Source organism: Sphaeramia orbicularis, chromosome 11 (genome assembly GCF_902148855.1).
Source record: "Sphaeramia orbicularis chromosome 11, fSphaOr1.1, whole genome shotgun sequence".
NCBI lineage: Eukaryota > Metazoa > Chordata > Actinopteri > Kurtiformes > Apogonidae > Sphaeramia > Sphaeramia orbicularis.
The window spans coordinates 47,149,417-47,165,726 of NC_043967.1; the positions used below are offsets into that span (position 1 = coordinate 47,149,417).

At 32.2% G+C, this 16,310-nt stretch overlaps 1 protein-coding gene across 1 annotated transcript in view; it reads left to right on the forward strand.

Moving 5' to 3' along the window:
- Positions 1–267: 267 nt before the first annotated feature.
- Positions 268–16,310, forward strand: part of LOC115427864 (transmembrane protein 79-like) — a 29,627-nt gene continuing 13,584 nt past the window's right edge. The window contains exons 1-2 of the mRNA XM_030146574.1: positions 268–391; positions 10,521–11,288. Coding sequence (XP_030002434.1) covers positions 10,625–11,288 — 664 coding nt within the window. The 5' untranslated portion in view covers positions 268–391; positions 10,521–10,624. The remainder of the gene's footprint in view (positions 392–10,520; positions 11,289–16,310) is intronic.

The following is a 16,310-nucleotide window of genomic DNA, read 5'->3' on the forward strand; positions in this document are numbered from 1 at the left end:
TAATTTTTGGAGTTATCTTGCTAACAGACAAACAAACATACAGACAAACCCTTATGAAAACATTACCTCCGCCGTTCCTTGGCGGAGGTAAAAAAAAAAAAAAAAAAAAAAAAAAAAAAAAAAAAAAAAAAAAAAAAAGCTCTCCACAGGTTTGGAAGTGGAAGAGGACGTAACCTTTGGACTACAACGGAATGACGTCACACACGACAAAAGGCGTGTTGTTTTGGTGCCTGTAAATATGATCAGAGTGGTACCTCTGTCCGTTTCCTCCTCTGTGCCTAAAGACCGGATTAAACACCTGGACGCGGACGCACCTGGACAGGATCAGCACCGAGCCGCGTGTTCTGGACCGGGTCACGAACTGGTTCTGTCATGAGTCGAGTTAAAGCGGGTGAGTGGTGTGTTTGTGTCCACTTTGGATCTTCTTTATGTTTTTTTTTTTTTTTTTTTTTTACAACGCGTTGACGATCTGTGCTGGAAGTTGTTGGACTAGTTTGAGTTTCAGGCCCAGACTACATTCCGGAGAAAAAGGCCTGTTTATGGACCTGACACTGAGCCCAGTCTGTCCCCCTGAGGAGTTAAAGGCCATTTAGTTTATTATGGTGGGTTTTATTATCATTATTATTATTATTATTATTATTATGGTGGTTTTTATTATTATCTATATATTTGGAAATGTCCTCATTGACGCCTAAAACCGTTCATCTCCTCCAAACAGACCCTCAAAACCCAAAACATCTCCAGATTTTCCATAACCTACAGTATATCCCTCCAACTCTATTTTATCTAGATTCTCTGACAATGAATAACTATATAACTGTTGTCATTCTTATCTTAAACCACTTATTCCTTCATTATGTGCATTCTTCTGACTTCTGGTCTAATATTGAAAACTATCTGTAGATCTAAATGTAATGAAAATATAACTATAACATCTCAAAATGTACTTACATATTTTAAATATGACGTGCAATTTTGAATTTATTGTTAATTTGACCATTTTATTTGGAAAATTTCACATACACAAAAGTAAATATGCCAAAACATGCCCAGATTTTAAAGTCTTTAGGATTGAATTTGAATAAATCGCTCTGTTTTTTTTTTTCTTAGATATTTATATGTTAATTTTGTATTATTATTATTATTATTATTATTATTATTATTATTATTACGGTGGTTTATATATTTGTAAATGTCCTCATTGACGCGTAAAACTGTTCATCTCCTCCATACATACCCTCAAAAACCATTTTATCTAGATTCTCTGACATTGAATAATTATTTAACTGTTGTCATTCTTATCTTAAACCACTTCACACTTATTCTTTAATTGTGTACATTCTTCTGACTTCTGGTCTAAAATTGAATACTATCTTATATCTAAATATAATGAAAATATAACTATAACATCTCAAAATGTACTTATATATTTTAAACATGAAGTGCAATTTTGAATTTATTGTTAATTTGATCATTTTATTTTGAAAATTTCACATACACAAAAGTAAATATGACAAAACATGCCCAGATTTTTAAGTCTTTAGAACTGAATTTGAATGAAACTCTCTGATGTTTTTTTTTCTAAGATATTTTTATGTTAATTTTGTATTATTATTATTATTATTATTATTATTATTATTATTATTATTATGGTTTATATTGTTATGTATATTTGTAAATGTCCTCATTGACGTGTAAAACTGTTCATCTCCTCCACACAGACCCTCAAAAACCATTTTATCCAGATTTTCTGACATTGAATAAATATATAACTGTTGTCATTCTTATCTTAAACCACTTATTCCTTCATTATGTGCATTCTTCTGACTTCTGGTCTAATATTGAAAACTATCTGTAGATCTAAATGTAATGAAAATATAACTATAACATCTCAAAATGTACTTACATATTTTAAATATGACGTGCAATTTTGAATTTATTGTTAATTTGACCATTTTATTTGGAAAATTTCACATACACAAAAGTAAATATGCCAAAACATGCCCAGATTTTAAAGTCTTTAGGATTGAATTTGAATAAATCGCTCTGTTTTTTTTTTCTTAGATATTTATATGTTAATTTTGTATTATTATTATTATTATTATTATTATTATTATTATTATTATTATTATTATTATTATTATGGTTTATATTGTTATGTATATTTGTAAATGTCCTCATTGACGTGTAATACTGTTCATCTCCTCCACACAGACCCTCAAAAACCATTTTATCCAGATTTTCTGACATTGAATAAATATATAATTGTTGTCATTCTCATCCTAAACCACTTCACACTTATTCTTTAATTGTGTGCATTCTTCTGACTTCTGGTCTAAAATTGAAAACTATCTTTAGATCTAAATGTAAGGAAAATAGAGCTATAACATCTCAAAATGTACTTACATATTTTAAACATGACATAAATAGTTTTGAATTTATTGTTAATTTGATCATTTTATTTTGAAAATTTCACATACACAAAAGTAAATATGCCAAAACATGCCCAGATTTTAAAGTCTTTAGGATTGAATTTGAATGAAACTCTCTGATGTTTTTTTTTTCTTAGATATTTATGTTAATTTTGTGTTATTATTATTATTATTATTATTATTATTATTATTATTATTATTATTATTATTATTATTACGGTGGTTTATATATTTGTAAATGTCCTCATTGACGCGTAAAACTGTTCATCTCCTCCACACAGACCCTCAAAAACCATTTTATCCAGATTCTCTGACATTGAATAATTATATAACTGTTGTCATTCTTATCTTAAACCACTTATTCCTTCATTATGTGCATTCTTCTGACTTCTGGTCTAATATTGAAAACTATCTGTAGATCTAAATGTAATGAAAATATAACTATAACATCTCAAAATGTACTTACATATTTTAAATATGACGTGCAATTTTGAATTTATTGTTAATTTGACCATTTTATTTGGAAAATTTCACATACACAAAAGTAAATATGCCAAAACATGCCCAGATTTTAAAGTCTTTAGGATTGAATTTGAATAAATCGCTCTGTTTTTTTTTTTCTTAGATATTTATATGTTAATTTTGTATTATTATTATTATTATTATTATTATTATTATTATTATTATTATTATTATTATTATTATTATGGTTTATATTGTTATGTATATTTGTAAATGTCCTCATTGACGTGTAATACTGTTCATCTCCTCCACACAGACCCTCAAAAACCATTTTATCCAGATTTTCTGACATTGAATAAATATATAATTGTTGTCATTCTCATCCTAAACCACTTCACACTTATTCTTTAATTGTGTGCATTCTTCTGACTTCTGGTCTAAAATTGAAAACTATCTTAGATCTAAATGTAAGGAAAATAGAGCTATAACATCTCAAAATGTACTTACATATTTTAAACATGACATAAGTAGTTTTGAATTTATTGTTAATTTGATCATTTTATTTTGAAAATTTCACATACACAAAAGTAAATATGCCAAAACATGCCCAGATTTTAAAGTCTTTAGGATTGAATTTGAATGAAACTCTCTGATGTTTTTTTTTTCTTAGATATTTATGTTAATTTTGTGTTATTATTATTATTATTATTATTATTATTATTATTATTATTATTATTATTATTATTATTATTATTACGGTGGTTTATATATTTGTAAATGTCCTCATTGACGCGTAAAACTGTTCATCTCCTCCACACAGACCCTCAAAAACCATTTTATCCAGATTCTCTGACATTGAATAATTATATAACTGTTGTCATTCTTATCTTAAACCACTTTACACTTATTCCTTCATTATGTGCATTCTTCTGACTTCTGGTCTAAAATAGAATACTATCTTATATCTAAATATAATGAAAATATAACTATAACATCTCAAAATGTACTTACATATTTTAAACATGAAGTGCAATTTTGAATTTATTGTTAATTTGATCATTTTATTTGGAAAATTTCACATACACAAAAGTAAATGTGACAAAACATGCCCAGATTTTAAAGTCTTTAGAACTGAATTTGAATGAAACTCTCTGATGTTTTTTTTTTTCTAAGATATTTTTATGTTAATTTTGTATTATTATTATTATTATTATTATTATTATTATTATTATTATTATTATTATTATTATTATGGTTTATATTGTTATGTATATTTGTAAATGTCCTCATTGACGTGTAAAACTGTTCATCTCCTCCACACAGACCCTCAAAAACCATTTTATCCAGATTCTCTGACATTGAATAATTATATAATTGTTGTCATTCTTATCTTAAACCACTTTACACTTATTCTTTAATTGTGTGCATTCTTCTGACTTCTGGTCTAAAATTGAATACTATCTTATATCTAAATGTAATGAAAATATAACTATAACATCTCAAAATGTACTTACATATTTTAAACATGAAGTGCAATTTTGAATTTATTGTTAATTTGATCATTTTATTTTGAAAATTTCACATACACAAAAGTAAATATGACAAAACATGCCCAGATTTTTAAGTCTTTAGAACTGAATTTGAATGAAACTCTCTGATGTTTTTTTTTCTAAGATATTTTTATGTTAATTTTGTATTATTATTATTATTATTATTATTATTATTATTATTATTATTATTATGGTTTATATTGTTATGTATATTTGTAAATGTCCTCATTGACGTGTAATACTGTTCATCTCCTCCACACAGACCCTCAAAAACCATTTTATCCAGATTTTCTGACATTGAATAATATATAATTGTTGTCATTCTCATCCTAAACCACTTCACACTTATTCTTTAATTGTGTGCATTCTTCTGACTTCTGGTCTAAAATTGAAAACTATCTTTAGATCTAAATGTAAGGAAAATAGAGCTATAACATCTCAAAATGTACTTACATATTTTAAACATGACATAAATAGTTTTGAATTTATTGTTAATTTGATCATTTTATTTTGAAAATTTCACATACACAAAAGTAAATATGCCAAAACATGCCCAGATTTTAAAGTCTTTAGGATTGAATTTGAATGAAACTCTCTGATGTTTTTTTTCTTAGATATTTATGTTAATTTTGTGTTATTATTATTATTATTATTATTATTATTATTATTATTATTATTATTATTATTATTATTATTATTATTACGGTGGTTTATATATTTGTAAATGTCCTCATTGACGCGTAAAACTGTTCATCTCCTCCACACAGACCCTCAAAAACCATTTTATCTAGATTCTCTGACATTGAATAATTATATAACTGTTGTCATTCTTATCTTAAACCACTTTACACTTATTCCTTCATTATGTGCATTCTTCTGACTTCTGGTCTAAAATAGAATACTATCTTATATCTAAATATAATGAAAATATAACTATAACATCTCAAAATGTACTTACATATTTTAAACATGAAGTGCAAATTTGAATTTATTGTTAATTTGATCATTTTATTTGGAAAATTTCACATACACAAAAGTAAATGTGACAAAACATGCCCAGATTTTAAAGTCTTTAGAACTGAATTTGAATGAAACTCCCCGATGTTTTTTTTTTCTAAGATATTTTTATGTTAATTTTGTATTATTATTATTATTATTATTATTATTATTATTATTATTATTATTATTATTATTATTATTATTATTATTATTATGGTTTATATTGTTATGTATATTTGTAAATGTCCTCATTGACGTGTAAAACTGTTCATCTCCTCCACACAGACCCTCAAAAACCATTTTATCCAGATTCTCTGACATTGAATAATTATATAACTGTTGTCATTCTTATCTTAAACCACTTTACACTTATTCTTTAATTGTGTACATTCTTCTGACTTCTGGTCTAAAATTGAATACTATCTTATATCTAAATGTAATGAAAATATAACTATAACATCTCAAAATGTACTTACATATTTTAAACATGAAGTGCAATTTTGAATTTATTGTTAATTTGATCATTTTATTTTGAAAATTTCACATACACAAAAGTAAATATGACAAAACATGCCCAGATTTTTAAGTTTTTAGAACTGAATTTGAATGAAACTCTCTGATGTTTTTTTTTCTAAGATATTTTTATGTTAATTTTGTATTATTATTATTATTATTATTATTATTATTATTAGTATTATTAGTATTATTATGGTTTATATTGTTATGTATATTTGTAAATGTCCTCATTGACGTGTAATACTGTTCATCTCCTCCACACAGACCCTCAAAAACCATTTTATCCAGATTTTCTGACATTGAATAAATATATAATTGTTGTCATTCTCATCCTAAACCACTTCACACTTATTCTTTAATTGTGTGCATTCTTCTGACTTCTGGTCTAAAATTGAAAACTATCTTTAGATCTAAATGTAAGGAAAATAGAGCTATAACATCTCAAAATGTACTTACATATTTTAAACATGACATAAATAGTTTTGAATTTATTGTTAATTTGATCATTTTATTTTGAAAATTTCACATACACAAAAGTAAATATGCCAAAACATGCCCAGATTTTAAAGTCTTTAGGATTGAATTTGAATGAAACTCTCTGATGTTTTTTTTTTTCTTAGATATTTATGTTAATTTTGTGTTATTATTATTATTATTATTATTATTATTATTATTATTATTATTATTATTATTATTATTATTACGGTGGTTTATATATTTGTAAATGTCCTCATTGACGCGTAAAACTGTTCATCTCCTCCATACATACCCTCAAAAACCATTTTATCTAGATTCTCTGACATTGAATAATTATATAACTGTTGTCATTCTTATCTTAAACCACTTTACACTTATTCTTTAATTGTGTACATTCTTCTGACTTCTGGTCTAAAATAGAATACTATCTTATATCTAAATATAATGAAAATATAACTATAACATCTCAAAATGTACTTACATATTTTAAACATGAAGTGCAATTTTGAATTTATTGTTAATTTGATCATTTTATTTGGAAAATTTCACATACACAAAAGTAAATGTGACAAAACATGCCCAGATTTTAAAGTCTTTAGAACTGAATTTGAATGAAACTCCCCGATGTTTTTTTTTCTAAGATATTTTTATGTTAATTTTGTATTATTATTATTATTATTATTATTATTATTATTATTATTATTATTATTATTACGGTGGTTTATATATTTGTAAATGTCCTCATTGACGCGTAAAACTGTTCATCTCCTCCATACATACCCTCAAAAACCATTTTATCCAGATTCTCTGACATTGAATAATTATATAACTGTTGTCATTCTTATCTTAAACCATTTACACTTATTCTTTAATTGTGTACATTCTTCTGACTTCTGGTCTAAAATTGAATACTATCTTATATCTAAATATAATGAAAATATAACTATAACATCTCAAAATGTACTTACATATTTTAAACATGAAGTGCAATTTTGAATTTATTGTTAATTTGATCATTTTATTTTGAAAATTTCACATACACAAAAGTAAATATGACAAAACATGCCCAGATTTTTAAGTCTTTAGAACTGAATTTGAATGAAACTCTCTGATGTTTTTTTTTCTAAGATATTTTTATGTTCATTTTGTATTATTATTATTATTATTATTATTATTATTATTATTATTATTATTATTATTATTGTTTATATTGTTATGTATATTTCTAAATGTCCTCATTGACGTGTAATACTGTTCATCTCCTCCACACAGACCCTCAAAAACCATTTTATCCAGATTTTCTGACATTGAATAAATATATAATTGTTGTCATTCTCATCCTAAACCACTTCACACTTATTCTTTAATTGTGTGCATTCTTCTGACTTCTGGTCTAAAATTGAAAACTACCTTTAGATCTAAATGTAAGGAAAATAGAGCTATAACATCTCAAAATGTACTTACATATTTTAAACATGACATAAGTAGTTGTGAATTTATTGTTAATTTGATCATTTTATTTAGAAAATTTCACATACACAAAAGTAAATATGACAAAACACGCCCAGATTTTAAAGTCTTTAGGATTGAATTTGAAAAATATATTAAATCACTGGAATTTATCTTTAATAAGAAAAGCACAAGCACTCTGATAATTTATAAAGAATTCTTTAAAAATGGATGGAATTTACTCTGATGTATTTTTTGTTTTCTTTCTTAGATATTCATATTTTAATTTATTATTATTATTATTATTATTATTATTATTATTATTACTTGTCTTCTTTGTGTCTGTCAGCCTTAGCATTATGTTCATTTATTTGTTTGGATGATTTTTCCTTTTGACATCTTGATGTTTGTTCAAAATTTCTCAATGTTTTGCATACACATATATTTTCAATAAAGTTGGAAAAAAAACCTCAAAAACCCACCACATCAGGTCTAATGATAGTGGATCTGGTCTGTAACACATAAAGACCCTGTGCTACTTTTGTGGTAGTTCCCAAATTCTCTCTATTTTAACCTTTATCTTAAGTCATTTATCAGCATTTATCATAATATTATCCTCTTTATTTTGCCTTTTTTTCGGTATTTTCCTATATTTATTCTAGTGACCATATACTTTAATCATCATGCTGAGATTAAATTTGAGGGTTATCGTACCATAAGCAGAAAAAAACCTTGAGGAAAAGTGACTTTTTCAGTAAAATCTCTCATTAACTGAACATAAACCCAGTGTGTCCATCCACTGTCATTGATCCAACTCCATGAGTTTTACTGGTGAATCAATGTTGTAGAAGATGCCGGTGTTTCCATGGTAACTACGGAGCCTCTGAACGTCCAAATGGGTCATATCTGATGACCATGAAAAGATGAATAACTGTATTTTACACCAATTATTGACATGTACTGATAGGATTAGTGGGTCAACAGGTATTAAACAGTTTAGGTCAGTAGGTGCTTTTGGACACTGGTGGATGTTTGGGTTTTTAAAGGTTTAGTCTGACTCGGAGCTTAAGTAAACTTTTATAGGATCTTATTTTCACATGAGAGAACCTGGGAATTCACCACAAACCCAACTTAAATGATTCATCCTTCAGGGTCTGATCACATCCAGGTTGAATAATAATAATAATAATAATAATAATAATAATAATAATAATAATAATAATAATATCATTTTCAGCTGTGAGTCCATGAAAATGTAACTTTTACCTGGAATATCACAGACACAGTGAGTTTCAGTGTTTCTTTTCCCCGTATGGGTTTAAACAGGAGCACATGGAACTATTTGTACAGTTCATCGAATTATAATCAGAAAAAAAGGCCTGAAACAGTTCATATTTCAGTGGATATTAGATTACATTATTTATTGTCACTGTCATAAAAACTACCAATAGCAGGTTAGTGTCTCTGTTTGACTGTGCAAATAAAATATTCACCTAAAAATAATCAAAGAAATAAATGAAAACAATGAAAAGGTCAACACAGGCTGTGATTGAACCCATGTGTCCACAGGTCTGACGGTGATTTAATGTCAGTAAATGTCAGTTTAAGGTCTGACTTTACAAATATACTTCTGTAGATGAAGAATTGCATTTTTGTGGAAAACAAAACCAGTAGATTTGTAACATGAGCCACAGTGTGAGCTCCACAGTGTTCAGATCTGTTCACCAGCAAAGAAAGTGATGTTCAACTGACAAAACCACAGAAAAGGGTCAGACATGGAGACACTTTGACCAAATACAGTGGTGGAACCATAACCCTAACCCCAGCCCTAACCCTAACCCCAGCCCCAGCCCTAACCCCAGCCCCAGCCCTAACCCTAACCCTGACCCGAGCCCTAACCCTAACCCCAGCCCTAACCCTAACCCCAGCCCCAGCCCTAACCCTAACCCCAGCCCTAACCCTAACCCCAGCCCTAACCCTAACCCCAGCCCTAACCATAACCCCAGCCCTAACCCTAACCCCAGCCCTAACCATAACCCCAGCCCTAACCCTAACCCCGGCCCTAACCCCAGTCCTAACCCTAACCCCAGCCCTAACCATAACCCCAGCCCTAACCCTAACCCCAGCCCTAACCATAACCCCAGCCCTAACCCTAACCCCAGCCCTAACCCTAACCCCAGCCCTAACCATAACCCCAGCCCTAACCCTAACCCCAGCCCTAACCATAACCCCAGCCCTAACCCTAACCCCAGCCCTAACCATAACCCCAGCCCTAACCCTAACCTTAGCTCTAACCCCAACCCCAACCCTATCCCTAGCCCTAACCCTAGCTCTAATTCTAACCCTAGCTCTAATCCTAACCCTAACCCTAGTCCTAGCCCTAGCCCTAGCCCTAGCCCTAGCTCTAATCCTAACCCTAGCCCTAGCTCTAGCCCTAACTACCAAAAATAATCACTTGCCCATTAAAGGGTTAAAAAATAATAAAAGTGATCAAACATTAAACTAGTCCATGATCTTTACTCTGTTGTTGTTTTATGATCCAAACACAGAAACACAGTCATGGTGAACAGGGAACTGTGGGTATTTTTTTCTTACATGTTTTAATCATTGTGTTTTTTTGTTTGTTTCTTCACAGGGAATTCAACCAATGTATTAAAGAGCAGATAGAGGAAACAGTAACAGTCATACTTTTGGCTGAGAAAAGAAAAAACAACAGTGAAGCAGTAAAAGTGAAGAAGAATGTCTGAACCAAGTGAATTAAAGTCAGAGTTAAATGAAGATGCAGCTGAACGTCAGACTGTGAAGAAAGACCTTCAGGACCAGGACATGATACATGAGGAAGAGGAGGAAGAAGAGGAAGAGGAGGAGGAGATGTCCAGGTCTGCTCATCTGGAACCCTCTACTCTGCCCTGGCCCGGAGACAAAGACAAGAAGCCTCAGACGGACGACGATGACGGGACGTGGTCTGAAAAAAGCGTGTCTGAGGCGGAGGAACGGGACACGGGGGTCAGCGGAGGAAGTCAGGACCTGTCGGAGGAACACAGTCACACAGAGAGCCAGGGACAAAAGGCCAACAAGTGGAGAGAGAGCATGCCCGAAGGAGAGAGGTGGAGGGACGACGACACCCACATACAGCCCCACCACAAGGGCAGCGGCTCCATGGCTGACGACGAGGCCGAGGAGGAGGAGGAGGAGGAGGAGGATGAAGAGGATGGAGGGATGAAGTGGATGGACGAGAAACCAGCTCCAGTCTTCAGTCCACGGGTGACCATCGTACGGCCGTCCAGTAAAGAGCTGCACGAGGAGAGGCAGCACTTCATCGACAGAGACGCCAAGAAGGAGGCGGAGCCAGAGTCCACCCTCCAGTTTTATGACGAGTATCCAGAACCAGACGACAAGTACTGTGAGTACTTTTACTACTATGTACTCCATACAGGTAGTAATAGAGGTGGATAATTAAGGATTCAGATTCAGAAAACTTTATTTATCCCTTACGGGCAGTTCATTTGCAGCTTACCACAGACATCAGCCCAGACAGCGGCCCACATCCAAAGTGCAATGTGTCAAACAGAAATAAATCAGTGCACAAATACAGGACTGCTGAACACAACTACGAATAAATGCATTTAAATAATCAACAATAAATAATCAATAAATACCAATGCAGACTAAAAGACTCTATTGGTTCTGCTAACATTAAAAACAACAAAAAATCATAAGGATATTTAAAGACAATTTAGTTACCATCAATTAATGAATCATCAACACCTGATAAAAAATACTACTACTAATACTACTAGTACTACTACTACCATTACTATCACTATTGTTACTACTACCACTAAAACTACCACTACGACTACTACTACTACTACTGCTACTACCATATTATTACCACTACTACTACCACTATTACCACTGCTACTACCACTGCTATTACTACCACTATTATAACTACAACTACTACTCATACTACTACCACTACTAGTACTACTACCACTACTACTACTACCACCACTACTAGTACTACTATTACCACTACTACTACCACTACTACTACTGCTATTACTACCACTATTACAACTACTACTACTACCACTACTAGTACTACTATTACCACTACTACTACTGCTATTACTACCACTATTACAACTACTACTACTACCACTACTAGTACTACTATTACCACTACTACTACTGCTGTTACTACCACTATTATTATTATTATTACCACTACTACTACTACTACTATTACTGCTATTACCACTACTACTACACTATTATTACTGCTATTACTACCACTATTATTACTACTACTATTAAACTACAACTACTACTACTGCTACTACCATATTATTACCACTACCACTACTACTGCTACTACTACTACTACTACTATTACTACCACTATTATTACTAATACTACTACAACTAACACTATTATTACTACTACTACTACTACTACTACTACTACTATTATTACTACCATTACTACTACTACTACTACGACTACTACTACTACTACCACTATTACTAATACTACCACTCATACTACTGCAATTACTACCACTACTATAACTACTACTACTACTACCACTACTAGTACTACTATTACCACTACTACTACTACTACTACTACTACTGCTACTGCTACTACCATATTATTACCACTACCACTACTACTACTACTACTACTACTACTATTACTACCACTATCATTACTAATACTACTACAACTAACACCATTATTACTACTACCACTACTACTACTACTATTATTACTACCACTATTACTACTACTGCCACTCGTACTACTGCAATTACTACCACTACTATAACTACTACTACTACCACTTCTAGTACTACTATTACCACTACTACTACTACTACTACTGCTATTACTACCACTATTATTATTATTACTACTACTACTACAACTACCACCACTACTACTACAACTACCACTACTACTACTACTACCACTCTCATTACTTTGCCTTAGTGTGGACACAGTCTTAGTCTGACTGCGTGTTGTTGTCAGTCCACTTGTCCCACAGTCACATCGTTCCATAATTCTCAGTTTTCTGACACATCACTCACATGAGGCAGTGGTTGTGTCTGTTCAAACCAATGCGTCCTTCAGTTCATTTGTCACATTAGGCCCAAACTATGGATTAAAACAGAACAGTGACACCACTTTTTATCTCTGAACTGTAGTAGGTTGAAGAGCACTTCATGGCTTCAGTTTCATGTGGGAAAAGATGATATGATAGGAAAAAAAAAACAAACACAACAAGAATATAGTAAATACAGCACACACATATAAATGGATGTTAATTTTAAAACAGACTTTTCTCATGTGACAAAACCAGGAGGAAACCTCAAACGAACCCTTTCAGATCCTCACATGGTTCTGTATATAAGCGTCCTATGATTCTCTGTTATACGGATGTCCTTGAACTACTCCTGTCCCTCATCCAGACACTGATCATAACAATCTGCTTCTTTTTTACTTTAAAGGTGGGGTCCGAGTTATTTATTTATTTTCTTTATTTTTTTATTTGCACAAAATAAAAACAGCAATGATAGATAGATAGATAGATAGATAGATAGATAGATAGATAGATAGATAGATAGATAGATAGATAGATAGATAGATAGATAGATAGATAGATAGATAGATAGATAGATAGATAGATAGATAGATAGATAGATAGATAGATAGATAGATAGATACTTTATTGATCCTTTGCAGGAAATTGCTTTGTTACAACAGCAGCAGTACAAGAAGAAAAACACTCTGACCCATCGCATGAACATCCCACAAACAGTCATCAATGGAACAAATAAATAATAAACAGAATAAAAGATATATCTATATCTATACATATATCTATATCTATCTATATCTATATCTATATCTATCTATCTATCTATCTATCTATCTATCTATCTATCTATCTATCTATCTATCTATCTATCTATCTATCTATCTATCTATCTATCTATCTATCTATCTATCTATCTATCTATCTATCTATCTATCTATCTATCTATCTATATATATATATATATATATATATATATATATATATATATATATATATGTACAATACAAGTAATGTATATAATACAATAACCTAAAAACACCTAACACACCTAAGTATGCACAGCATACAATAATAATTTATCGCACAGCGATATTAAAAAGTCTAATAGCAGCCGGCAGGAAGGACCTCCTACTGCGTTCAGTCTTGGACCGAGGGGGGATCAGTCTGTGGCTGAAGGTGCTCTCTCTGAACACCTCAAGATGGTGCAGTGGGTGAGATGCGTTCTTCAGAATAGAGTCCAGTTTCCTGAGCATTCTCACCCCAGCCACTTGCTGAACTGTTTCCAGTCCAGTCCCAATGATGGAGCTCGCTTTCTTAATGAGTTTGTTCAGTCTGTTTCTGTCAGAAATGCGAGCTCCCTCTCCCCAACACACCACACCAAAAAAAAGGGCACCAGCCACCACAGTCTGGTAGAAGCTGCACAGAAGAGTCTTGGAGATCTTGAAAGACTTTAATCTCCGTAGGAAATAAAGTCTACTTTGCCCCTTCTTGTGCAGAGTCTCCATATGACCAATGGAAAAAACAACAACATTCAAACAAGTAACAAAATTGTGCAGGAGAGGTTAGAAGCCAAAAAAAAGAAGGCTTATATGAATACCTCCCCCCGAAATGAACAATACACAAAAAAAGAATTAAAAAATACAATATAACTGAAATAATAAACTGAAGTAAAAACAATAAAAATGTAATCCACATTACAAATCATCAAATACAAATCAAGTGATATACAGCCTTACATTTTTTCATGAATTAAAGTCCTTTTCAGATGCTTTTTAAACAATGATAAAGTAGATATTGATTGAAGTTCAGGTCTTAGATTATTCCACAGATTTGGTCCACGATATTTCAGAGAATACTTAGAAAAACTGTTCAAGCAAGCTACATTTTGAAAATACTCAGCTCAAAAGTCCAAACCCCTTTCTTCAGACATCCCTCTGAAGCCACGCCTCCACAGTACTGGCACGTGCAATGCTTGTTCCCGAGGGTTCACGAGCGCCGCACAGCAACAGTTCGCCAGCTGAGGCTCCGGCTTCGTCCCCGTACAGACCCAACCCCGGCTGAGGCTCTGTCCCCAGCTCGGGCTCCGACGCCGGCTACGGCCTCAGCCCTGGCTCCGACCCCGGCTGAGGCTCCGGCTCAGATCCATACATACCTAATTCAGTCTCCTCCAACCCCCCCGCTCTTCCAGAACAGCCCCACTTCATACCATGTGACTAGTGTTACATTTCCTACTGATTTATGTTAGTGACAAAACAGTTTGCCGGTGAACTTTCCATCCTAATAGAACTAATATAGCCAAGCTCTGGCTCTGGCTGCGTTTCTTGTACAAGTGCTTCCAGCCTCTGAGAACGCACGATTCATGCACGAAGAGGGGGGAGGGGCGAATGGCAGTTGTGTTTGATAGACGTGACACCGTTCAATAAATTCAAGTGGGCACTCAAAATGATTGGATGGTGTTTTTTTAGTCCGGTCCATTCCACAGGTGACTACATTTTTTAATTTTTGTGTTAGAGCATTTAATTACAGGTTGGGGAAGCAAAATTTACAATATTTTGAGGCAGGGATTGAAAGACAGTGTATGACCAATTAGTTTATTGAAAGTCATGAGAATTTATTTGCCACAAGAAAATGTACATAATAGAAAATGTTTTTATTCTATGTGTCCTCCTTCTTTCTCAATAACTGCCTTCACACGCTTCCTGAAACTTGCGCAAGTGTTCCTCAAATATTCGGGTGACGACTTCTCCCATTCTTCTTTAATAGTATCTTTAAGAAAGTCGACATTGCTGTGTGATGTTCTTTTGGTAGCATGTTCTAAAACTCCCCAAATAGCAGAATCCAGAGGGTTTAGATCTGGGCTAGAAGGCATGATTCCCAAAAATTGCTAAAGTTGGATTTGTTGCAGTTGTCAACAAGTGTTTTGGTGTTCTTGTGTAAGATTTTAACCTCAAATCATATTTTACTGCATTTCTAACGGTCTTGTTGTCTACCTCAAGTTCAATTGCCATTTTTCTCATGGATTTGTTTGGATCCTTTAGGATTTTGGATTTGAGAGCTTTAATAAAAGCTTTGGTACGTTTTTTGTTGCTTCCTCCGCTTCCAGACTTTCTTGTAATAGTTTTGCTCATAGTCATTCTCTTCTTTCCATTATAAACGGTCTTTATGGACACTCCAACTATTTTTGAAATCTCCTTTGGTGTGATGAGTGCATTCAGCAAATCACACACTCTTTGACGTTTGCTTTCCTGATTACTCATATGGGCAAAAGTTTCTGAAAAGGTATGGATAATAGTGTTAGGTATGATTATGACATC